Source organism: Salmo salar, chromosome 24 (assembly GCF_965601325.2).
Source record: "Salmo salar chromosome 24, fSalSal1, whole genome shotgun sequence".
NCBI classification, from domain to species: domain Eukaryota; kingdom Metazoa; phylum Chordata; class Actinopteri; order Salmoniformes; family Salmonidae; genus Salmo; species Salmo salar.
The window spans coordinates 15,846,695-15,873,080 of NC_138314.1; the positions used below are offsets into that span (position 1 = coordinate 15,846,695).

Consider the following 26,386-nt stretch of genomic DNA (forward strand, 5'->3'; position numbering starts at 1 on the left):
GAGGTTTTACTGGGCTGAATTCCTCACCATGTAATCTTATAACTCAAGTATCAACAGCAGAAGGCTGTTGGTTGTGTCGTCATTATACAGGGAATATTTTCCCTCGTGTTTGAGGAATGCTCTGAAGTGACTTGATAGCTAAAATATGTATGTATCATGTGGGTGGACGTACTGTCTAGAATAAATGTTGGTGCATTCGAGATGCAACTGATGAAATGCTTGTTAAGTGATCATGTTAATTCAAGTGTTTTCAAACCATGCACAACCTTGTGTTGGTTAATATACTGTTTTTATCGCCTAAGACTAGCACTACCAAACCTTACATCACCCTTTGTCTTTAATAGTTACATTACATTATGAGCAGTCTTAGTGTAGATATGTGTTTTTGTTTATTTGGTCATGTTCTTTTGGGTTTTCCTAAAGGGGGTCTTCATTTTATCACAATGATTTACTGTATGCACAGACATACTGATATCTTCTGATATTGGCTAGCTCCATGGAACATACAGTATTGAACACAATTCCATTTTCTGAATTCCTAACTATATTCTGATTCACCATGTCTGCCAGCCCACTCTAGGCTGCTGACTGTTATACAGTGAACACACTAACTCCTCTCTGTGTTCAGCAATGTGTCATTCGTGTTTAAGAGTGCTATCGTCAGTCAGTGTGTCATTGTCTATGTAACTTGTCTCTTTCTGCCGAGTTGATCAATAGATTTGTATCTTTGAACCCTGGAGGCATTAACCCAGCGTTTCCCAAACTTGGTCCTGGGGACCCCAAGGGGTGCATATTTAGTTGTTTGCCCTAGCACTACACAGCTGATTCAAATAATCAACTCATCAAGCTTTAATTATTTGAATCAGCTGTGTAGTGCTAGGGCAAACACCAAAACGTGTACTCCTTAAGGTCCCTAGGATTTAATTTGGGAAACACCGCAATTAACCTAACTGTGCTTGAAACATTTTTTTAGTAGTGTCTCAACTTTTGTACTCTATTTTCAGAAATACAGTTTCCATAGAAACACACTTGTTGTCAGAGTGCTTTGTTTACAGGTCATAGGTATGATGATGTGCATTTGAGTGGCCATGTAGAAAAACAAAGGCAATGGGATTGAATGGAGACTGAGGTTTCAAGTTGTCAGGCCTTATAGACCTCTATCAAATTGAAAACACTAGATAAGAAGCTGCTGTGGAAGTTGGTGTAGCAGTGTTGCTAAATGGTGAAAAGCTGATTTCACAGAACGATGCGTGGATAGGAAGCATGACACAGTCTTATTCCCTTACACTTGGTGCACGTCTAGATGTTGAACAATTAAGATTTCGAACATATGAGTGAGAAGTTTGAACAGCATTAATTATAGAAGCTGCATACAATATTGATGATATGGACAGTAAGATCCTAGGAAACCTCTCCATCCACGATTGGGTACCACATACGAGGAGGGCGGGTTCTGCACGATATTGCAACACCCTCTCCCACAACCTGTCTGGCTGCTGTGGTAGCGCGGAGAAGGAACTGACGCGTGCGTTTACCGAGCAGTCCGTCCGTTCTGAAGCGACACCGAGGGGAGGAGAGCGGCGAAAATGACGACCAACATCCGATACAAGAGCCGTATCCCGATCAAATCGGGTAAGCATAAGGATAATAATTACGATTATGCATAAAGGCAATTATAACGCGGTCCATTTCAATGATTGTCTTTCTCTGTCGGTCTCTCTCGCCTTCTAAATTCTCTATGGGCGTCGTTCTGCATCCCTCCACCTGTGTTTCATCCCCCACAATGACGAACAGACGAGACAATTGAGGTAAGGAAAACATTTATTCCTATTTCTATTAAAAGTATATATGTACAAAATATATCTGTGCTCAACGCTTTTGATGTAGGTCTAGGCTGTTGGGCGATACATAGAATCATATTTCATATCAAGCGTGGTAGCCTAGACACTCCGTTTTTTTCCCCAAATTCGCTTCGTATGGCGTCATATAGCTTAGATAGCCCATGTAGCAGGCCTAGTAAGCGTGAGCAGCATCATCATTCCGATGCCGTAAAGATTACTGTTGTTGTCATGCCACCGCAATACAGGGTAGAGTGAGCATCACACAGCCAGAAGGATAAGATGTCATTTATGCGTACAGAGACAGAGACACAAGATGCATACGCAGCGAGTGGTACCCAAGGGCTCGCCTCTCATCCTCGGGCATCCATACATCATTCTAGGCAAGCCACTTGTTGTGGGTGTGACAGTGACCTGCTCGTTATCGTTACTGGAAAGCCTATTGGTATAGTCAGCGAAATAACTAGCTGTTAATTATCACAGACTTTAGATCAATCTCTGTCTGCATCCTCAGTACATCACAGCTCTATATCGCCTCATTGTTTTCCCTCTGTAATCCCGGGGTTGCTTGCAATGCCAGGGTTATGGGCTTGATTCCAACGGGGGACCAGAATGAAGAAAATGTATGCACTTACTGTAAGTCTCTCTGGATAAGAGCGTCTGCTAAATGACTAAAAATGTAAATCTATTGGTTAGATGAGCTCGATTTTATATATTCCCTTGAGTGAGTCCTGTGTGTGTCCATACGTAACTCAGGTGGAGCTTGGTGGGAGACCAGCAGCACACTGAGTCTCAGGTGTATCGATCTCCTCTCTCTTTGCTCTGGGGGTGACGATGACAGAAGCTTTAGATGCTGTTCTGTTCATAGGTTGTTACTGGAACCTTGTGTAGCTACATTGAGTAGGCAGCAATGGTAACTAAAGGCATCATTTTAGCTGAAGTCTATCTCAGTCAAAGCTAATTGCAGAATATAGTGTAAGGCTTCTATATCCTGGCCTTGTTGACAGTATAGTGTTACGGTCATTCAGAGGCTATGGCTCCCGTAGGTCCACTGGTCCTTGCTGATCTTTCTGGTGTTCACATACTGCAAGCAAACATCATTCTTATTGTTTGAGCTGTAAGCTGGGTTTGCTGCAGATAGATTTTCAGTAAGCCTGTGAAATCACATGGGCAGCATTGCGGAATGAACCTCGCTCGAAGACCTTGACCTTGATTACTACATTACAGTTAATACAGTAGCAATAGCCTGTGTGTGGATTTGGAAATGTCCAGCGTGGGTGTGTATCCTCCAAGGAATTTCTTTGATTGTTTTTCCCTGTAAGGACTTTTCTCTTCTTTTTTTTTTATATTGCTGAGATTTTATCATACTGTTTGTGCTATGCAAAACTGTGTTGGAGATATTCAAGTAGCATGTCTGTTGCCACAGCACACCCACACACTCTGCCTGACCTGGCCGGGTGCTTAGGGGGAGTGGTTTCGTGGATAGTGAGAGGGACCAACCAGTAGTAAAGTTGTGTGTGTGTGTGTGTGTGTGTGTGTGTGTGTGTGTGTGTGTGTGTGTCAAAAGGTCTAATAGGGGGTGCTTATATTTGTCCTGTTTCACACACATACAAGTGTAGTATGGAATTGTGCTTTTTGCATATCCCACTCCGCCTGAGACCCTCAGAGTGGGGTCACTGCCAGGGTGTGTGTATGAGGGAGATGCAGAGGATAGTCTGGGTGAATCACATTCAAATCAACCCCTTCACCCCCCTTTGTCCTCCTCTTTCTTCCCTCCTCCTCTCTCTCCTCCTGCTATGATAATTATTGTGGGTTGGAAGCATTTTTCTCTTATGCTTCACCAAACTGGGTCTGCCAATCACAGTCTGGTGTGCTGGTATGTTGCCAGGCAACAGTTTTATCCATTTTCATCACTCTCAGACGCTGGGAGAGGAACCTATCCGCAATTCCTCAGGATGACTGACGTGTGTAGGCTTCGATTTAACGACACCCAGTTATCACAGATCTACGATGCTGTGGAATCTGTAGTTCTCCTTGGCACCCGTATACTCACATGGCATGGTTTCCCAGGTCTAAATCAGGCGTGAGGAAAGATGTACTCATTAACTTAGCTACCTATGAACACACACGCCTCAGAGTTTCTGATCGAAAAGATGGTGTAGGATGGTATTCACACAATGTATTTATCAGCCGAGGCCATCCAACTCCTATTCATGGTTGTCATGGGAATTCCAAGCCTATTTTGATTCATTACCATGTTCCTACTGGCACTCTGTACAGCACTCCAAATGTATTTTCCTACCACACCCTCCACTAGATTTACATTTACTTGCTTATAGCTTTTAATAGAAAAGGCCCCTATCTGTGGTTGTTTACAGTAAATTGCCTGACCTGGTAGCTCAACTTTCAACTCTCCTGAGTGTGTTCTGTGTGTTTGTCTTTGTTCTTTATCTGAACTGAAATGTTTCTGCTCTCTGGCACCTGATGTCATTGTCACACTGAAAACATGTATGCAATGCCAATGATCCAGTAGAGTGAGTGTGTGTGTGAGTAAGAGGGAGTTCACGACCACACACACGTGAATAACAAGTTTATCTCTAACCCCAGGTCTCCCTCTCTCCCTGTACAGCTTGCCGTGTCTCAGCCTTTGGGTAGGCGTTTAAAAAGCTGTTGAAAATAACCCATGCCTGACCCATTTTCAAGAATGAAGAGTTTGGGTGACCTCGATAACTTGGAGATTAGATGATGTTTGGGGGGGGGAGGAATCAGAGATTTGGGAGCTAAGATCTAATGAAAATGATGAGGAGAATTAGAGGACTACCTTTACCTCCTACTGTGGGAAGAAAAGCTCCCTTGAGGAATTTAGAAAGATGCTTAACTGACAACTGTAAGATGAATGAAAGCCATATAATGGACCATTAGGAAGCGGAACCTTCTTACTATGGTGACGCAAATTGAGCCGATAAACGCTAAACACAGATTCTGCATTGTTTAGAGGACATTACCAAACACTATCTGATAATGAAATAATAAAATGTGTTGTCATTATGGCGCGCCCAGTTAAACCTGTCCTTGGCAAACACAATAAAGGCCATCAGTGTGTGAACACTTGTTTTCTTCCACTCGTCTGCAGGAATGTCTAGTTCCCAGCACCTGTGACGCAATAGCTCTTTACTTTCCACTGTATTGTATCCTGGGGGACTCCCTGGTGACCAGCCCCTTGCTGCTGAATGGGCAGATGCTAATGCTAGGATACGCTGGTCAAGTGTCCCTCTATTCCCCCAGTTTTAAACCCCTGTCCCATTCCCGCCTATGCAATTCATGTAGATCTGAAAGGATCATACGGTGCATTTGGAAAGTATTCAGACCCTTTGACCTTATCCACATTTTGTTACCTTACAGCCTTATTCTAAAATTGATTCAATTACATTTTTTTCATTTTTTCATCAATCTACACACAATACCCCATAATGACAAAGCGAAAACAGGTTTTGAGAATTTTTTTTGCATATGTATTAAAAAAAACAGAAAAAGCATTTAGACCCTTTGCTATGAGACTCGAAATTGAGCTCAGGTGCATCCTGTTTCCGTTGATCATCCTTGAGATGTTTCTACAACTTGATTGGAGTTCCCCTATGGTAAATTCAATTGATTGGACATGATTTGGAAAGGCACACACCTGTCTATACAAGGTTCCACAGTTGGCAGTGCACGTCAGAGCAAAAACCAAACCATGAGGTCAAAGGAATTGTCCGTAGAGCTCCGAGACAGGATTTTGTCAAGGCACAGATCTGGGGAAGGGTACCAAAAAAAAATGTCTGCAGCATTGAAGGTCCCCAAGAACAGTGGCCTCCATCGTTCTTAAATGGAAGAAGTTTGGAACCACCGAGATTCTTCCTAGAGCTGGCCGCCCGGCCAAACTGAGCAATTGGGGGAGAAGGGCCTTGGTCAGGGAGGTTACCAAGAACCCGATGGTCACTCTGGCAGAGCTCAGGAGATCCTCTGTGGAGATGAGAGAACTTTCCAGAAGGACAACCATCTCTGCAGCACCCCACCAATCAGGCCTTTATGGTAGAGTGGCCAGACGGAAGCTACTCCTCAGTAAAAGGCACATGACAGCCCACTTGGAGTTTGCCAAAAGGCACCTAAAGGACTCTCAGACCATGAGAAACAATATTCTCTGTTCTGATGAAACCAAGATTGAACTCTTTGGCCTGAATGCCAAGCATCACGTCTGGAGGAAATCATGCTGTGGGGATGTTTTTCAGTGGCAGGGACTGGGAGACTAGTCAAGATCGAGGGAAAGATGAATGTAGCAAAGTACAGAGAGTTCCTTGATAGACCTGCTCCAAAGCGCTTAGGACCTCCAGACTGGGGTGAAGGTTCACCTTCCAACAGGACAACAACACTAAGCACACAGCCAAGACCACGCAGGAGTGGCTTCGGGACAAGTCTCTGAATGTCCTTGAGTGGCCCGGCCAGAGCCCGGACTTGAACCCGATTGAACATCTCTGGAGAGACCTGAAAATAGCTGTGCAGCGATGCTTCCCATCCAACCTGACAGAGCTTGAGAGGATCTGCAGAGAAGAATGGGAGAAATTTCCCAAATATAGGTGTGCCAAGCTTGTAGCGTCATACCCAAGAAGACTCGAGGCTGTAATCACTGCCAAAGGTACTTCAACAAAGTACTGAGTAAAGGGTCTGAATACTTATGTAAATGTGATATTATAATTTTTTTTCCTTTTTTTTGTGTTTTTACACATTTGCAAAGCTTTCTAAATATGTTTTTGCTTTGTCATTATGGGGTATTGTGTGTAGATTGGGGGGGACAATTGAATCCATTTTAGAAAAAGGCTGTAACTTAACAATGTGGAAAAAGTCAAGTGGTCTGAATACTTTCCGAATGTATGTGGTGGCTAACAGTTCCACCTTGTGATCTTATAGGTCTTTAGAGATCTACTGAAGTGCTTACAAGGATGGGCTACGGGTCAATTTGGCGCTAGGCTGTGGAAGAGCCTATTGTTTTGCTGAATAGACAGACGCTAACGCTAGGCTACGCAATGCTAGCCAAGTGTCCTTTAGAAGGCCTATTGTTGCCAGGCCAATTACACGCTGTTAGATTAGCATGCTGAAGAGCCTAGCACCCAGAGACTCACATCTCCAAGGAGAACAAACACTACGGATGGGGGGGATGGGGGTCCAAAGAGCCTCTCTTTCTCTCATTCTCATCTTCAGTCTCTCAATCTTTCAAATTCCACCGTCGTTCCCCCTCTCTCTTCATCTCTACCTCCCTCCATTCCGCTCTCTTTCCCCCTTTCTCTTTATCACCTTCCCTTTCTCTGTACGCATCTTTGGTCTAACACCCTGCCACCATTTGTTTCTGCTTTCGGACTTAATTGTGTGTAAGGCATGGTTGGACAGGACTGAGATGTCTTCAGGAAAGGTCACCTCTCTTTATATCTACATCACAGAATGTATCCTCTCCACATCTTCTGTCTCTGGAGGTGTGTGTGTGTGTGTGTGTGTGTGTCTCTCACTCTGTCATCAGAAGGACTGGGCTTGGCCTCGGATGACTCAGCATTTAATCCCCAGCACCTCACATTGTGGAGTGTTTTGACTGGCTAGCCCCTAATAACGCACAGGCAGAGCCCAAGGTATCTGTGGTTGTGTCCCAATGGGCCCTGGTCAAAAGTAGTGCTCGATAAATGGAATAGGGTGCCATTTGGGAAGCATACAGTGTGATAGTCACAGCAGACAGACAGCTTACTGGTTTCTCCTATCATATTTCATCCACAGAGGTCAGGACAGACAGACACAGGAAGTAATGGATGGGCTGGAGATGGTTATTACTGCCTGACTGTGTCCCTGAAAAGTGGCTTCCACATGGCCTGCCTTTAACACTGTCCATAGGATGTGCTCTATTAAACTGATGATGTCAGCTGTATCCATGTGTGTATGTTTACGTGTGTGCACGTGCATCAGGTTGTGTGGGTGTGTGTGACGTTGCGTGAGAGAGCTCAAGGTGCAGTGACCTACTAGAGGGACAGCTGGCCAGTGAGAGAGGGAGGGGCCTGAAGAGGTCTATTGTGATGTCACTCTAGGACCTCTGTTCTATTCAGATGAATCCCCCCTTTTTTGTTTCACTCTCAAGAGTCAAGTTTTCCGTCAATTGCTGGTATCTTATGTGTTCCTATCGCTTCCTAAAAACAATGTTCTGTGCTATATAGCCAGGCTATTTCTGCTGCCAATGCATTCATAATGTACTGTACCCTGTACTGTACCCTGCACTGCATCTCAGTGCAAGAGACATCACTATAGTCCCTGGTTCGAATCCAGGCTGTATCACATCCGGCCGTGATTGGGAGTCCCATAGGGTGGCGCACAATTGGCCCAGTGTTGTCCAGGTTTGGCTGGGGTAGGCTGTCATTGTAAATAAGAATTTGTTCTTAACTGACTTGCCTAGTTAAATACATTTTTTAAATAAAAGCTCTGTCTCCCTCATTTGAAGTAGCTTGGTATTACAGCTTCTGGAGACGTCCCATGAAGAAAGCTCCTTGGGATCCACAGTGTGTTCAGGCTTTTGTTCCAACCCTGCACTAATACATCTGATACAGCTATTCAAGAGCTTGATTAGTAGTTACACGAACATACCATAGATAGAATGTCCTCTGTAAATGTTGCCCATTCTGTCTGGGGTATCATAGCTTTCTGAGCTCCAGTTGTCCTGAAACCTGTGTCCCGTCCTGAACCCACCCACACACACACCATAGGCCAACATCTGGCAACAATTGTCCACCACGCCCTGTCTTGTTTCACAGTGTGTGGAGTAGTGGGACCTCTGGTACCACTCTGGTACCGCTACACACATTTCTAATGAGAGAACGGCTCCTTTCATTCTTTGTGTAATTTCCACAGCCATGACTTGTATGGCTGATGTGCAGTCTAGACGTTGGCTAGGTTCTTCATTTAATCATTCATCTCTGGCTAGTGTTATCCCAGGGGTGGGTTGAGAGTCCCTACTAGCTTCACTAAGCTCTATGTGACCGATTACTGACTCGTACAAGTCCACACTTGAACCACACAGAGGGTTTGTATCTCTGTTAAAGGACACTGTGTTCTTTGACAAATGATCGCTGTTATGGTCAGATATGGGCTAGATTGTTTATCCCTCTGTCTGTCTGTCTGTCTCTCTCGCTCTGGGCTGATATAGGTCGTTACTGTTGCAGTCAGTGCTTTATTTATCTAACGGTCGAAAAGGGGGAGGGACAACAGGGTGAATGAATGTCTTTTTATTCCTTCACTTTCCCCCTCCGTCCCTCACTCTCTCCCCCATCCCTCGCTTCCTCCCCTAAACTGCTACCTCTTACTACCTTTCGCGCTCTCTCTCCTCCCATTTTATTTCCTCCTGTCAACCCCCCCCCCCTTATTAGCTCTCGCTCACCTCTGTCAGTATTCCTCCCTACCTGTCTGAACAGGGAGCAGTGGGGCAGAGGAGAAAGAGAGGAAATAAAGGGAGATGAGGAGAGAAGGAGTAGGAACAAAGGAGCAGGAACAAAGGACAAAACAGGAAAGACGAGTGTGGACGAACGGAGGGTTACAGAGGAGTAGAGGGTGTGTAAGAGAAGCGTTCTGGCTGCGTGTGAAGAGGTTGCTCTGTTTTTGTCCTCCGTTGGAAAACATTTCCCCTATTGGTGTGGTGTTGGCTTGGTATGGATGCTATCATGCTGCAGGAGAAACTGGTGGAACGCTTGCTTTGCCCTCGAGTCAGAACCTCCAGGCAGAAGGTAAAAATCTGGAACAGGCGAGAGAGGGGATAGAGGGACACTGAGGAGAGAGGAAAGGGAAGGGAGAGGGGGGGTCAATGTCTCACACACTCACATCAGCTAACTCTCATAAAGACACCTTTCCCTCTCTAACATGTCATGTTAGTATAGAGGTGGATAGGACATACTGTTGTCTTATGTCATGTCCTGATGGGTTCATGACAGATTTATGGATAGTTTGTTTGTTCTGTCTGTGGGATTTGTGTTCCCACACACACCCTAGAAGTAAACCAGAAGTTCGTATTATTCCTCATAGGTTATGAATCCAGCTCTGTAGATTTCCGTGTTCTCTGTGTGTGACTTCAGCCCTGGCTCTATTCCATGTCTACGCATGCTGTGTTTTGTTTGTTTGTGTGTGTATGTGTGTGTGTGGTTAGTTAAGCCGTGCCCCAGGGGCTGTCGGAAATGCATATGACAGGTTATGACAAGTTATAATAGACCCTCACTGAGTATTTCTTTGGCATGTGTGTTTGTTTTGGGTTTAAAAAGGACCATTCAGGCCTGGTCAATACAGCCTCTGTTGGCTGGCAGACTCTGGCCTTGGTAGACTGGCAAGGCGTGTGTGTGTGTGTGTGTGTGTGTGTGTGTGTGTGTGTGTGTGTGTGTGTGTGTGTGTGTGTGTGTGTGTGTGTGTGTGTGTGTGTGTGTGTGTGTGTGTGTGTGTGTGTGGAGTCTTCAGTTCTGTACGGTCTGCATTAGGAGCAGCTTTGGATGATGTGTGAATGGTATCAGAAGGGGATGGGGAGAACAGCCAGATAGACAGCTGTGCACGCCATTGTGTAGTGGAAAAGTCATAGATCGGTTATACTTTTCTCTCACTGTGTGTGGAAAAAGCACAGCGCCAGGTCTTAGAGATTCAAAATGGAATGTTATGAATGCATTTTCCCCCTTTCCTCCCTCCTATTGTCAATGGACTTTTCCAAACTGTAATTGTAGCATGGTGGGTGGAGTTTGAATTTCAACGGTATTTTAATTTCAATGGTAGTTTTGCGCTCATTCATTCAGCTCTTGGGGATGTTGCTTTGAATTGATCTTTCTCTCTTTCTCTCTCTTTCTCTCTCTCAGGAGAAGCAGTATGTGGGTTTTGCTACCCTCCCTAACCAGGTGCACAGGAAGTCAGTGAAAAAGGGATTTGACTTCACCCTCATGGTCGCCGGTCAGTGAAAGTATTGATTGTAGCTTTCTTAAAGAAGTAAAACGACCCAGTGCTATTAAGTACTTAGTGTGTGTTCATGAATGTTCTCTCCGGCCTCCCGAGTGGCGCGGTGGTCTAAGGCACTGCATCGCAGTTGCTAGCTGTGCCACTGGAGATTTGTCGCAGCCGGCCCCGACCGGGAGACCAATGGGGCTGCGCACAATTGGCCCAGTGTTGTCCGGGTTAGGGGAGGGTTTGGCCGGCACGGCTGTCCTTGTCCCATCGCACTCTTGCGACTCCTGTGGCGGACCGGGCGCAGTGCACGCTGACATGGTCGCCAGGTGTACAGTGTTTCCTCCGACACATTAGTGCGGCTGGCTTCCGGGTTAAGCGGGCATTGTGTCAAGAAGCAGTGCGGCTTGGCTGGGTCGTGTTTCGGAGGACGCATGGCTCTCGACCTTCGCCTCTCCCGAGTCCGTACGGGAGTTGCAGTGATGAGACAAGACTGTAACTACCAATTGGATACCACGAAATTGGGGAGGAAAAGGGGTAAAAAAAATAATAAAAATGTTCACTCCGTGTTGGCTGTGTGTGCGTTGCTCACTGTTAGAAACATGTTGTATAATGCTGTATGTATGTCATGTTACAGGAGAGTCTGGTATGGGTAAATCTACTCTGGTCAACAGCCTGTTCCTCACAGACCTGTACAAGGACAGGAAACTTCTCAATGCTGAGGGTGAGTAACACACACACACACACACTCCTTCAAATGTCAACAACAGCAAAATTAAATGCCATCTCATCAGAGGTTCTCTTCCCTCCCTCCATCCCTACCTCTCACCTTCCCTTTCTCAGAGCGTATCAACCAGACAGTAGAGATCATTAAGCACACAGTGGACATTGAGGAGAAAGGAGTGAAGCTGAAGCTGACCATTGTAGACACGCCGGGCTTTGGAGACGCTGTCAACAACAATGAATGGTGGGACCTCTCTAGTCCTCAACTAATCCTGGCCTAGCCCTGCCCTGATCCTACAGACTCTTTAACCTTTTACTGCAGTGGGCTAAATCAGGGTCACACACAGAGATTCTTGGAAGTCTTAAACAAATCTACTTTGAAACAGAAGTATAAACCTCACACACATGGTTATGGGCTTAAAAAAGAAGACACCTGTACCATGTCAGATATAGAGTTAAAATGTATTCAATTTTGAGTTTGTATCCCAATATTACACTTCATAAACTGTGTGGTTTGAGCCCTGAATGCTGGTTGGCTGAAAGCCATGGTATATCAGACAGTATACCACACCTCCCCAGGCCTTATTGCTTAATTATATACATCACAGAAGACTGAAATGTAACAAAACCATCTGACATAGAAACACCTGATTTTCAGCTTTTAAAAAAAGGGTTTATTAATAACATTCCAGCCATGAGCCCACTAGAGGGCGATTTGGTCATTTTGACTGCAGGAAAGGGGTACGGCTTCTGTATGGGTTAGTAGATTGACCTAAAATAGGAATGATGGCGGCAATGAATCTTGTACGTTGTTCCTGCAAGCCTTGACTGATTGTGTCGTGTGCGAGTGCAGCTGGAAGCCCATCACCGACTACATTGACCAGCAGTTTGAGCAGTACTTCAGGGACGAGAGTGGACTGAACAGGAAGAACATCCAGGACAACAGAGTCCACTGCTGCCTCTACTTCATACCTCCATTTGGACATGGGTAACACGCATACACAGACAGAAGAATGTGATGGGCTAGTGACCGGTAGAGCTGTGATGACTAGATCGTAATAAAACATCCTTAGTGTGGAGGAGGAGGATATACCTTTAGGATACTATGTAAACAGCACCAATACAACTCAACCAGCAAACACTGTTATTATTCTCCACCTTACTCATAGTCGGTGTGCGCTTTTCCTCCATGGCACACGCACACACACACTGACCAGGTTGTCTCCTCCTATCCCTTGTAGACTGCGTCCAGTAGATGTGGAGTTTATGAAGGCTCTCCATGAGAAGGTGAACGTGGTTCCTCTCATCGCCAAGGCTGACTGTCTCACTCCCAGCGAGATCAAGAAACTCAAAGACAGGGTGAGTCCATCAGAGCAGACAGACTGCAACTGCTGAAGCAGGTCTCGCGTTATGATGGTAAGGCTGGCTGCAGGAACGTTGGGAACTTAGTCATTTTAATTTGGTTTAGTTAAGAGCAACTCCCTCAGAGCTTCTGCACTCCCCCTCCAAACAATGTCTCACCCAGTGCAATGTGGCGTGTTTGTGTGTGTGTATAGGTCCGTGATGAGATTGAGAGGTTTGGCATTAAGGTGTACCAGTTCCCAGAGTGTGACTCTGATGAGGACGAGGAGTTTAAACAACTGGACAAAGAACTGAAGGTGAGACACACAGCTGGAGCCACACAGCTGGAGACTGAACATCAATAAGACATCTACAAGTGGAACGAGACCACTAAACTCAACCATCCCTTGTCAATCTATCATGCCAAATCCTGTGTGTGCGTGTGTGCGTAGGAGTGCTGTCCGTTTGCAGTGATTGGCAGTAACACTGTGGTTGAGGCCAGGGGCCAGAGAGTAAGAGGGAGACTTTACCCATGGGGCATTGTGGAAGGTGGGTGACAACAATGGAAGACACAACAATATTACTCAGGGTTTTGACTCTAAGTTGCATGGTAGAGCATGCTTTTCCTCACATATGACAATTTTTGAAGGAAAAATTACTAACTCAAAATATGAAAAACGACCAACTATCGCTATGTCTCAACCAATGCATTATGATTAGGCTCAGGAGTTTTCTTGCTCAGAACACTTGGTCAAGTAGAAATTCATGTCCCTAATATTACACAGTGCATCAGTTCTGGTGGATACAACAGAAGGAATGTTTTATCTTAGCAAATCATGTCAGTGTAATATGACCCAGTTTGTCTGTTTTGTGTTTCAGTGGAGAACCAGTCTCACTGTGACTTTGTGAAGCTGAGGAACATATTGATCCGCTCCCACATGCACGACCTCAAAGATGTGACCTGTGACGTGCACTATGAGAACTACAGAGCGCAGTGTATACAGGACATGACCAGGTGTGTGTATGTTTGCGTGCACGGCTGTGTGTGTGTGTGTGTTATATATATTAGTCGAGGTCAGAGAGAATGCAAAAGAAAGTATGAGTAGCTTTGTTTATTGCTGGTGTTGAGATTATCTTTAGTTTTGTTTATTAATATTGCATGCCCTTGTGTATGAGTCTGTATTCATGTTCCCTGTGTCTTTTCCCCTCAGTAAACTGACGCAGGACAACCGAATGGAGAGCCCGATCCCCATGTTGCCCCTGCCCACCCCCGACGTGGAGACCGATAGACTCATCAAGATGAAAGATGAAGAGGTAATTATGGGTAACATCACCAAAACAGGCTAGTCTCCAGTTTCTAGAAAGATGTCCTGTGAGAAAAGACAAAAATGTCATTACCACTCACTCACTCTCTTTCTCTGCAGTTGGCGAGGATGCAGGAGATGCTGAATAAGATGCAGCAGCAGATCCATGATGGGAAGGACCAGTGAGCGCCTCCCTGGCAGACCAAGACTACAGCCCCATCTGCTGGCCAGCCACTGATTTACATCCACAACTTCAGACGAACAAATGGAAAAAGTACCATACATACCAACATGTTATTTACTGATATAATCAGCATTGTGTTGGGGGGGGGGGGGAACAGTTGCTGTATATTCATTGGTCATGGATTGGTGTGGATTTAGTTTTTTACTGTACCTGGTGTCCATTTTGAACCCCATTTAATATTATGAACAGTCCTCATAGCATATGACATAATATAAACATGTTATTTAAATGACCTGTTAAATGTATCTAATTTATGAATATGCTGAATACTTTTGGGATATTCTGTCAGGTTATGAATACGCATAAGATGTTTTGGAAAACGGCAATATTACTGATGTTAAGGTTTGAGTCTATTGATTTTGAGTGAGTGTGTCTGTGTGATTCGAGATGTATGACCCTGTATTACGAGAACCTTATTCTGCTTTGATACGGTGAGAATCTGTTTTCCCTTTCAGTGGCATTTCTTGTGCTTTTGGTACAGACTTAATAATAGGCTACCTAAAGAATCTAAACAAATGTAACTTATTACCTTTTTACTGCTGGTCTCTACTTCAACTTGTTGGGAAGACCCTTTTCGCTTTTCTTCTTTTAACAATGTCTTGGTGCTTGCAAGTCAGATTGAAAATGTCTTCAGCGACATTTGCTTACCTTACAGTGCATTGAGACCCTTTGACTTACATAGCTAATGAAAGGGTAGGTTCAGTAAGTGGTGCATGTGCCAGCATGCCGAAGTTACTCATAACTGCTTAGAGCTTAATTTCCACTCTCATATGATGCAATGTGTTTGTTCTTAAATGCATTTTGAGCTATGCCTCAGTACCACTATGTGACGGTAAAAATAGGCTAACTTTTAAGAGCAGCTACTGTATATGCTTTTGTCCAATATGGCATATAGTGTGTGGAGTATGCTGCCCTCTGGCTGTGTTGTTCAGGATGGTGTTTGGCTTTTTATAGTGCTTGTGCTCAGAAAACATTGGGGAACTAGTGACCTGTTTATGATGATGAATAAACAGTCTGGATTCATGTGTTTCTTTAGCTGAGTTATTTCCTAAATAAAGTATATGGTTTCTAGTACGATCTTACGGTCACTAATATTTAGGCAAGCACGGAGCCCTAAAGCACAATACAGGGAACAGGGTGCCATTTGAGACATAGCCCTGAGACATCCTGTAGGCCCCATGCAGGCAGGCCTGTGTGGGGGAAGTCTTCCTTTTGTCATGACGTGGCCCTCTTTGGGTATAGCGAGTGCCTTCCCCCTCTCTCCCTCTTATACCCAGGCTCTGTTATCTCAGGTCGTAAATGTCTAGAGGAGACTCCTCATGGACAGGCATTATAGTCAGAGAGAGTTTCAGAGTAGAACAAAGGAACTTCTTCTACATCACAGAACTTGAGAACTGAACAATATCCATGTTTTGGAGAATGTAGAAATGGTCGGTGGAAAATTCAGCTACGACCGGTCCGTTTTTGTTTTATGATTGTGACCTCAGGAAAGACAGTACAGCCACATTACCATAACTCTGTTTATACAGGAGCCTCCGTTCTGAGGCTTGCATCTAATTATTGTATAAAATGAATGAGTAAAGATAACTATTTTTTTTTAATTGTGTAATGTGATTTTAAACCGTTAATGTGAGAGAATTGTATTTCTGTTTAAAGTTTCACTAAGTCATTGGCCCGCCCACATGAGCACAGACAGGGATCAGCTTTTCCACAGTTCCTGAATAAAACCCCCACCTGGAGAAGCCCACTTTAGACCATGCGTACCTCGATTACCGAGAAGGCTAAGGTTTGAGTAGAGACCATGCATACCTTCAGTATAAGCAAAGGTTGTAATGGTTGTTAAACTCTGAGACTATCGATACCGACAGAATAAGAGCAAATCTTCGATACTAATTTCTAGTCTGCAGCTAGAATTTATGCCGACTGAATGCGAAGACCGACAACCGCCGAAACATCTATTCTATAAGAACATTTCTGAATGGGACTCTGAAGTATTCATTCAGACTTCATGGGAGATAGATAAGTTCAGATGAACTTTCCAACAGAAAGACAGACGATTCCAACAGAGATCATGACGATACACCGAGCGTAAATATATATATTGATTGCAATTATTCCCGAATGAGTGAGCATTCATGTGCAAAGGATTAGCATTTCAATTATTCTAATTATCAACTGTGTAGTGTCTTTTGTCTTTCCCGCCCTTCTCAGTCCCTTTGTCTACCAAGCCGCCATACTGGTTTAGCCCACTAGGGAACCTCCCCTATCATTTCCTTGTAACCATACCTACTGTTTGTTTGTTATGCATTTCTGTGATTATTTAGTTAGTTAGTAAATAAATGATTAAGACAATTGATGTATGGATGATTCATAGCAGAGACTGGGTTCGTGCAGATAACCAACAATTTACGAAGTTTGGAACGAGACTAACGTGAGGTAAAGAATAATTCATTAATTAGAAGACTAATTGATCAGATATTAAAATATCTGAAGAGTTATATTAGGAAAATTATAACTTTGTAATCTGAAGATTTTCCTTGGTGCCCCAACTTCCTAGTTAATTACATTTACATGATTAGTTTAATCACGTAATAATAATTACAGACTTGATAAAATAACAGTCTTCAATTTAATGATGCCAAAGACACGACACTACTGTAGCTGAATAAAGCACTGAGTCACAGTTTATCTCCTTGGACCTCACTACCCCTCTGGCCCACAGTGTTAGATCTATCACTAACTCAACTGACTGTATGGAGCTGAATGATGGGAAGGGCCTCGCTGCAACTATAGTATAGTTACTGTGGGAGATGGTGAACCTACGAGCCGTTGTAGGGACAGTTTACCCTGGGTTGTACCAAGAGAGAAGGAAGTATTAACTTTATACATAAATCCCCCTGAAACGTACATCTGGCCTCCCAGACAGGAGCATCTATGGGCAGTGATAAGGAATAAAATGCTGCTGGCATGAAATAGTTGTGTCCTTCCTGTGTCCCATCAGGGTGTTTTATCAGGGCAAGCCAGCTGTGACTTCATACACTCTCATGCCTCTGAGTGACTAGTAGCACAGTCTCACCAACCACTCCTGCCACGAACACACGCAAAGGTAAGTCACCATCTCCTAACCATAACAAGACCATTACACCTTTCAGTATGACCATAACATTACTGTTTTATTAGGCTGTCTCAGTGTCTGATTGGAGAATGGTCTCAGATGTCTGAATAACCTGTCAAAGAGAAGTTTTTCATCCAGCGGTAGTTGTAGAGAACTACTGTGGTGTATAACTGAACTGGGTAACACTTCATTTTAAGGGGTACCTATTACAGTGTAATCACATATGTAATTACACTAACAAGTATTGTAATTGTAATAACTCATAGTTACACTTTAATAACATGTTAACCGGTGGTAATTGCAGTCTGTAATTACAGGGTTGTAACAATGAATGCTTCTTCCCGTGCTTGTTACAAATGTTAAGGTTTCCGATAGCATCTCAACGCACCATATTTCCCCCTGCACAAACCACATGATAAGTGTTAGCCAACTGAAAACCGACCACCTCATTGACACAACGCTGCAATAAAGATCTGGAGTCTGATTCCCAGGCCCAATGGCAAAAACGGGTTTACAAACGGTTCACATCAATAAATACTTTAAATTGTTAAATAATGGGTCAATTACTTTAAGCACCAATTAAACATTTTTAGACAGATTACATTGTATGTCTATTAAGCTTGGTTGAATAATGGTTTCAGTGGCAATTTTAGCATGTAAATGTTGGTGGGGCAACAGAAAAAAAATTGTGGGATGCATGCCAGCAAAGCCACAACACAACACCAAACAATACATTAATTGCACTATACACTGCTACAGCAGTGTATAGTGGCAGCGAAACAGTTAATTCAGCCTCATTTACTGCCTTTTAAAAAAACATAGCTGATATGGCTGACTTGCTTAAACAAATGTGGTTTCTACTGACAACTGAGATGTACAAACTATGCATAAGGGGACGACAAGCGGATAAAAGGCTATCCGTAATTTTGATTAAGACATCAATGAGCGAGCTAGGACAGACGTAGTCATAACTATTTGTTCAGCACTTTTGACATGTACAGCGATAGAATTCAGAACATGGGCCGTTTTTACATTGTTCTCCCTGTACACCAAGTCAGAACCGTGGGATAAATAAATGGGGCATCTAAGCAGAGAATGAAAGCTTTTACAATGTTCTATGATTACATTTCTCAAAAACAGGTTACAAGCTACATGTGCACCACCAAGTCAGAACAGTAGGCAAAATTAAGAGGTGAAAATAGACCAAATTATTAGGGTGAGGCACATGGGCTACCAACAGCTTACTACACAACATGCACTTTGTATTACTTTCTTAGCTACAGTATGCATATCTCCCTGGCATATTACATCATTTATGCAGCAGCATACAATACATTTTTGGACTCACCACTCATTGTTGAATTTGCAATTTCCAACTTGTTGTCTCATGTTTATGTCCAATGGCCGATGAGCACATACACGTTTTATCTATAATTTCTCTTAATTATTTATCTTCATATGACAAGGATTAAAAAGGATTTGCCAGTAGATTCTCGACTTCATTCATGATGATGACTGCTAGCTAAGATTTTGAAAGTATGATCAGTCCAATCAAAGCTACCGTAGATATAACATGATTTGACGTCATTTTATCTGTGGCCAGTGACCTTGAGCCTTCTTGGATGGGTACTTCTAACGTAACTCTATGGCAGCACCCAAGGGGATTGCATTTTCTAAATCTACCATTAGACTTAGCGGTGACGTTGTATCCCCATGAGTGACAGAATACTGAGCCAATCACGACGCAACACTCCATATTTTCTGCTGGCTTGCCCCACCACCACAGAAGCACTGAGCTAGGCTGAAACACTTGCATTTTGGAGCTGCTTTATTCAAGAAAACAAAAAAGAGACCATGTTTGCAAGCGGCTTTATTAACTCAATGATATATTTTTTTTTTTTCATTGTTTGCAAACTGATGTGTGACACATATTAATGGCAAAATAACATGTAAAAGAGGCAAGCCCATTTTTTTTTCCAAAACATTTGGGGCAGAGCCCCACCTGTGTGGACACTGAATGGTTTATAAATGCACTTAAAATGGTCATAAGACTATAATGTAACCTTGCAAGGGTTTCACTATTGAGGAGCATTCTCACTTTTGGATGGGATGCATTGGTGCAATGATTTATTTATCCAAGAATTAAGGCGTCATGTCAAGATCTGCCCATCTGCTCAACACACTCGAAATAAAGAAGACCTCGAACCTTCCCTCAGGAGTTGACGCTGACATCATGTAACAGTCAGCAAAAACGGACAGAGAAGGTCAGTTTGCAAAATCTAGACACGATTGCTGAGAAAGTGTTGTAGGTCAAAAACGTCATCGCAGGAATGAGAAAGTAAGTTTTCCATGCAATTGGTTTAGCCTTTTTTGATACTTGAATTTAGCATAGTACGTAGTTAGTAGGTAGTTATTTAGGTATCCCTGTACCCCAAGGGTATTACCTGCACGAGAGCACCGTCTGTTCTGGATGACTGTGTGATAACGCTCTCGGTAGCCAATGTGAGCAAGACCTTTAAACAGGTCAACATTCACAGAGCCGTGGGGCCAGACGGATTACCAGGACTTGTACTCAAAGCATGCGCGGACCAACTGGCAAGTGTCTTCACTGACATTTTCAACCTCTCCCTGATTGAGTCTGTAATACCTACATGTTTCAAGCAGACCACCATAGTCCCTGTGCCCAAGGAAGCGAAGGTAACCTGCCTAAATGATTACCGCCCCCGTAGCACTCACGTCGGTAGCCATGAAGTGCTTTGAAAGGCTGGTCATGGCTCACATCAACAGCATCCTCCCGGATACCCTAGACCCACACCAATTCACATACCGCCCCAACAGATCCACAGATGACGCAATCTCAATTGCACTCCACACTGCCCTTTCCCAGCTGGACAAAAGGAACACCTACAGTATGTGAGAATGCTGTTCATTGACTACAGCTCATCATTCAACACCATAGTGGCCACAAAGCTCATCACTAAGCTAAGGACCCTGGGACTAAACACCTCCATCTGGATCCTGGACTTCCTGACAGGCTGCCCCCCAGGTGGTAAGGGTAGGCAACAACACATCTGCCACGCTGATTCTTAACACTGGGGCCCCTCAGGGGTGTGTACTTAGTCCCCTCCTGTACTCCCTGTTCACCCACGACTGCGTGGCCAAACACGACTCCAACACCATCATTAAGTTTGCTGACGACACAACAATGATAGGCCTGATCCCCGACAATGATGAGAAAGCCTATGGGGAGGAGGTCAGAGAACTGGCAGTGTGGTGCCAGGGAAACAACCTCTCCCTCAATGTGAGCAAGACAAAGGAGCTGATCGTGGACTACAGAAAAAGGCGGGCCAAACTGGCCCCCATTAACATCAACGGGGCTGTAGTGGAGCGGGTCGAGAGTTTCAAGTTCCTTGGTGTCCACATCACCAACGATCTGTCATGGTCCAAACACACCAAGACAGTCGTGATGAGGGCATGACAAAACCTTTTCCTCCTCAGGAGACTGAAAAGATTTGGCATGGGTCCCCAGATCCTCAGAAAGTTCTACAGCTGCACCATCGAGAGCATCCTGACCAGTTGTATCACCGCCTGGTATGGTAACTGCTCGGCATCTGACCGTAAGGTGCTACAGAGGGTAGTGCGTACGGCCCAGTACATCACTGGGGCCAAGCTTACTGCAATCCAGGACCTATATAATAGGCGTTGTCAGAGGAAAGCCCATAAAATTGCCAGAAACGCCAGTCATAGACTGTTTTCTCTGCTACTGCACGGCAAGCGGTACCGGAGTGCCAAGTCTTGGACCAAAGGTCTCCTTAACAGCTTCTACCTAAGCCATAAGACTGCTGAACAACTAATCAAATTGTTTTGTTCACTACTGCTACTCGCTGTTTATTATCTATGCATAGTCACTTCACCCCTACCTACATGTACAAATGACCTCTAACCTGTTCCACCGCACACTGACTCGGTACCGGTACCCCCTTTATATAGCCTCGTTATTGTTATGTTATTGTGTTACTTTTTATTATTTTTTACTTTAGTTTATTTGGTAAATATTTTCTTAACTCTTCTTGAACTGCACTGTTGGTTAAGGGCTTGTAAGTAAGCATTTCACGCTAACGTCTACACTTGTTGTGTTCGGCGCATGTGACAAATAAAGTTTGATTTGATACACACCCAGCATGTTAACGTTAGCTAGCTATATACTTGTGTCAACACAAACACTATTATTGCTAGCTGGATAACAGAACAACTGGCTAGGTAACAGCTTGGTCTAGCTAGCTGTATGCCTAAACTATAGAAATCATGATGACGATAAATAGGGCTAATGTAAAGTGTCTATGCTAAATTATCATACATTCTTTTTCTCTACCACAGATTCCCACAAGGCTTCAGACTCCATGATTGGAAAATGCTTACAAAAAAGAAACTGATGAAGACAGTCAGAGACAGAGTTGTTGATTTCTATTGTTACTTGTAATGTTAAATTAGAAGGAAAAGACATTCCCATTTTTCTAAATTAGCTAGCTATCTTGGCTACTCGCCATACTAGAGGTTACAGATTTGAGTCACCACTAAAATAGTTATTTTTATGTTATTGAGTAAGCCTTTATCTTTGCTTAATCTAATTAATCAATGTATTAATCTAGCAATAAAAATCCTTGTTATTTTGAAAGAAATGTAAGGTATTTTACATGTTGCAATAAAGTTGACTAAAGTAGAAGCTCATCTTTTGTTTGTAGGTATTTTCACTTGGTAATGAGTAATAAGTCATTATATAGAACTTGCTCACAGGTAACTATAAAGTTACACTTAACTTTAAATAGCAAAATCCTGTGTAACAACTAGCAACAACCTTGTACTTATGCAGATATTACAGATATGTACTCTGTGGTGTATTACTGTGTAGATTTTCTGACTTGGATGACGCTTTCAGAAGCTGATGATTCGATTGTCAGAATGGGTAACATACTTTGTAGGTACACAATAATTACAAGTAAGTACACATCAAGATATATTTCATTTTAACTAGCTACATCCTGTGTAACACCTAATAATTACATTATACTCTGTGGTGTACTTGTGGGTTTAACTTCTCACTTGGATGGCATGGAGGTTCAGCTTGTCATAATGGGTAATGTACACATTAATCAGAAGTTATTATTTTTCTTTATAATCTGGGATGACACCCATACGGAAGAGCCCAGTCAGTGAGGTTGACCTATATCTGATCTGTTTTTGTAAACTCAACCAAGTTAACCCAGATGGTACACTTTTTGGGAGAAAGTGCTAGCAACAACATTGAGTGGAGATTTTGAAGAGTGTGCATTCATGGATAAGTAATTTGAGGCTATTGAGCCTCCAACCGTTGTAATCTCAGACACCCAGAGCATCTGTCCACAAGGGGTTACAACCTTGTGATCGTCAGTACTGAATCAGATGCAGCTGAGAAGAAACTAAACACTAAATTTATGAATTTAGTGGAAACTTGCCCATTTGTAACAAGCATGGTAACAAGCATTTGTTGTTACACCGCTGTAATTACAGACTGCAATTACCACCAGCTACATGTTGTTATTACAGTGTAACTATGAGTTATTACAATTTACTACAATACTTGTTACAGTGTAATTACACGTGTAAATGTAGTGTTACCCTGAATTGTTATTAAGATCAAAGGTTAGATGTCATTTTCAAATCCTCAAAATATACATTCCATAGTAGTAACTCGTTCTTCTGTGCATGGTTAGATGTTAGTTATGTTTATAATATTAGGTTAACACTAACTCCAACTTTAACTGTTACATGGAGAGAGGCAAGGTGATCTGCCTGACCCTGCTACGCTGTCCCAAGTTGTGAATCCTCACTGTCCCATTTTTTCACAAGTTATTTTATTTCATTTAACAAGGGGACTACTCCAGTGGAGTTAATCGTCACTTTTTTTTCAAGAATTCAAACTAGCATCTTTGGCACCCGCTCTCCGGAAATATGTATTCCTTTGCGTGGCTATCTCCCAAGCTTGGAATGACATGTTCTCTTTTAATCACTAATTTCTCACACTAAAATGATATCTACATCCCTCACATGGCAGAGACGTCCACAGACATGAGTTGTAATTGTTTCCCCTCCACCCTTTCAGTATGACATATCCTCTCTCTCTCTCGCTCTCTCTCTCTCTCTCTCTCTCTCTCTCTCTCTCTCTCTCTCTCTCTCCAGAGTTGACAGTGAGGATGAGGGGGTTCCTGCCATGTGTTACCCCACTCCTGGGTCTTCTCCTCCTCTTGTTGACCCCAGGGAGGGTTCAAGGGTCATCAAGCTGTCCCCTGTACTGCTCCTGTCATGGTGCTCGGGTAGACTGCAGCAGCCGTGCCCTCACCACCTCTTCCTTACCCTCCCGCTTCCCTCCTGCCACCACCGAGCTCCATCTTCACGACAACCAGCTAACCACGCTTCCAAACAGCCTTCTGGACTTCCTCTCCTCCCTCCGCTCCGTGTCGCTCCATGGAAACCCCTGGGCGTGTGACTGCGGTGTGCTCTACCTGCGTGCCTGGCTGCTCCGACAACCTGCCAACTACACCAGCCACAGCAACATCACCTGCAGTTCCCCTCCCCGCCTGCGAGGGAGGCTGGTGGCCTACCTGGTTGAGGAGGAGGTGCTGGAGTCCTGTCACTACTGGTACTGTGACTTGGCAATGGCCTCCCAGGTGTGTTTGTTTGTGTTCGTGGCGGTGCAGGCGGGGCTGCTGGCTGCTGTGGTTGTGTTCCTGAGGAGGTTTGAGAGCCTGTCCCGCGAGGCCCGGATGACCACAGAGGAGAGTTTGCTGGGGGAGGGGCTTATGAGTAATGAGTATAGTGAGTATGAGCCCATGAAGGACAGCATCATCTGACGAGGGGAGGGGAGGGAAGGGCCAGGTAGGCAAGGAGAGAGAAGAGGAAGAGGAGACACTTGAAGGGGACAAGCTGGTGAGCAATAAAATGATGGAGCCCTTTCAGGTCTGTGGTAAGAAAAGAATGAGGATGAGGAGAAAAGGACTTGTTAGATTCACTGGAAACTGGAGATTTCAGAGAAACTCGCAGGACAAGAAATTAGGCTAAATCGAAGTGGTTCTGCATCTATTTTCAGAGACTTCTTGCAATGTGTTTGTTGCTTACATCAGTCAATAACGCTGTTGGAATAATATATCATGCTATGAATCAATAGTACATAGAATATAACATTTAATTTACATTTAATAATGCTGTTTTGTGTCATTGTTTTAAAGCTGCTATTTATAATTTATTTAGATAGCAATAATAAAACAAAACTGTAAATTGGTGCATTTTTAAAGGATACGGATGTATATATACTGAACAAAAATATAAACGCGACATGCAACAATTTCAAAGATTTTACTGAGTTAGAGTTCATATAAGGAATTCAGTCAATTGAAATTTCACATGACTAGGAATACAGATATGCCTCTGTTGGTCACAGATTTTTTTTAAAAGATCAGAAAACCAGTCAGTGTCTGGTGTGACCACCATTTGCCTCACGGAGCGCAACACATCTCCTTCGCATAGAGTTGATCCGGCTGTTGATTGTGTCCTGTAGAATGTTGTCCCACTCCTCTTCAATGGTTGTGAAAACTTTCTGGATATTAGCAGTAACTGGAACATGCTGTTGTACACGTCGATCCAGAGCATCCCAAACTAGCTCAGTGGTGCAATGGGTGACATGTTTGGTGAGTATGCAAGCCATGGGGCCGTGCATTATCATGCTGAAACATGAGGTGATGGCGGCGGGTGAAAGGCACGACAATGGGCCTCAGGATCTCATTACGGTATCTCTGCATTCAAATTGGCATTGATAAAATGCAATATTGTTCATTGTCCATAGTTTGTGACTGCCCTTTCCATAACCCCACCGCCACTATGGGGTACTCTGTTTACAACGTTGACATTAGCAAACCGCTCGCCCACACAACACCAGACGTGGTCTGCGGTTGTGAGGCCGGTTGGACGTACTGCCAAATTCTCTAAAATGACGTTGGAGATGGCTTTATGGTAGAGAAATTAACATAACACTTTCTGGCAACAGCTCTGGTGGACTTTCCTCCAGTCAGCATACCAATTGCACGCTCCCTCAAAACTTGAGATTGTGTTGTGTTACAAAACTGCACATTTTAGAGTGGCCTTTTAATGTTTACAGCACAAGGTGCATCTGTGTAATGATCATGCTGTTTATTCAGCTTTTGATATTCCACACCTGTCAGGTGGATGGATTATCCTGGCAAAGGAGAAATGCTCACTAACAGGGATGTAAACACATTTGTGCCCAACGTTTGAGAGAAATAAGCTTTTTGTGTGTATGGAACATTTCACTGATCTTTTATTTCAGCTAATGAAACATGGGATCAACACTTTACATGTTGCGTTTATGTTTTTGTTCAGTGTAATTACAATATGATGGTGAATCAGCACAATTTATATTTATTTGTAATACATGTTTGTGTTTATGTACTTTGATACCGCACGTTAGCTATTGGCTATTTTCTATATTTTATTTGGAGGTTTTCATTATATAACATTCCTAATCCAGCCCATTAAAAATGATATTGGAAATATGTTTGTGAATTTTCATTCCAGTCGGAATAGAAGCTTGACTAATTGCCTGCAATGACATCCGTTTTTTAGACCTAATAACTACAGCCAGAGCCATGCATTTCTACTCTATACATGGATTAAACTACAATAGGCTATTCCATATACTTCCACACAGCGCAGTGTAGTTCACCATCATACACATACACAGTATAGCTTTGTCATAATAGCTATTGTTTGTCAGTTTCATCACATAAAACATAAATATTCA

At 43.4% G+C, this 26,386-nt stretch overlaps 2 protein-coding genes across 3 annotated transcripts; both read left to right on the top strand.

The window, feature by feature from the left end:
- Positions 1-1,470: 1,470 nt before the first annotated feature.
- LOC106585048 (septin-5) lies at positions 1,471-15,443 on the top strand. 2 transcript variants are annotated; one of them, XM_014170803.3, is made up of 12 exons: positions 1,471-1,632; positions 1,795-1,808; positions 10,727-10,817; positions 11,446-11,532; positions 11,652-11,775; positions 12,385-12,519; positions 12,773-12,890; positions 13,088-13,189; positions 13,325-13,421; positions 13,752-13,887; positions 14,084-14,186; positions 14,297-15,443. In XM_014170803.3, the coding sequence occupies exons 1-12, from the start codon at positions 1,587-1,589 to the stop codon at positions 14,360-14,362; spliced, it is 1,119 nt and encodes a 372-aa protein (XP_014026278.1). In that variant the 5' UTR covers positions 1,471-1,586; the 3' UTR covers positions 14,363-15,443. The 2 variants fall into 2 exon arrangements, with proteins under 2 accessions (XP_014026278.1, XP_014026277.1); XM_014170802.3 differs by lacking the exons at positions 1,471-1,632; positions 1,795-1,808 and adding an exon at positions 9,261-9,622.
- A 1,909-nt stretch (positions 15,444-17,352) lies between these two features.
- LOC106585047 (platelet glycoprotein Ib beta chain) lies at positions 17,353-26,136 on the top strand. The gene is made up of 2 exons (XM_014170801.3): positions 17,353-17,526; positions 23,752-26,136. The coding sequence occupies exon 2, from the start codon at positions 23,766-23,768 to the stop codon at positions 24,420-24,422; it is 657 nt and encodes a 218-aa protein (XP_014026276.1). The 5' UTR covers positions 17,353-17,526; positions 23,752-23,765; the 3' UTR covers positions 24,423-26,136.
- The last annotated feature ends 250 nt before the right edge of the window (positions 26,137-26,386 follow it).

Excerpts from the sequence above, each read along its gene's own strand:
- LOC106585048 (XM_014170802.3), top strand. The coding sequence starts at position 9,548 with ATGGATGCTATCATGCTGCAGGAGAAACTGGTGGAACGCTTGCTTTGC. Across the intron at positions 11,776-12,384 it reads GCTGTCAACAACAATGAATG|CTGGAAGCCCATCACCGACT; the intron begins GTGGGACCTCTC and ends GTGCGAGTGCAG. Across the intron at positions 13,888-14,083 it reads TGTATACAGGACATGACCAG|TAAACTGACGCAGGACAACC; the intron begins GTGTGTGTATGT and ends TTTTCCCCTCAG.
- LOC106585047 (XM_014170801.3), top strand. The coding sequence starts at position 23,766 with ATGAGGGGGTTCCTGCCATGTGTTACCCCACTCCTGGGTCTTCTCCTC.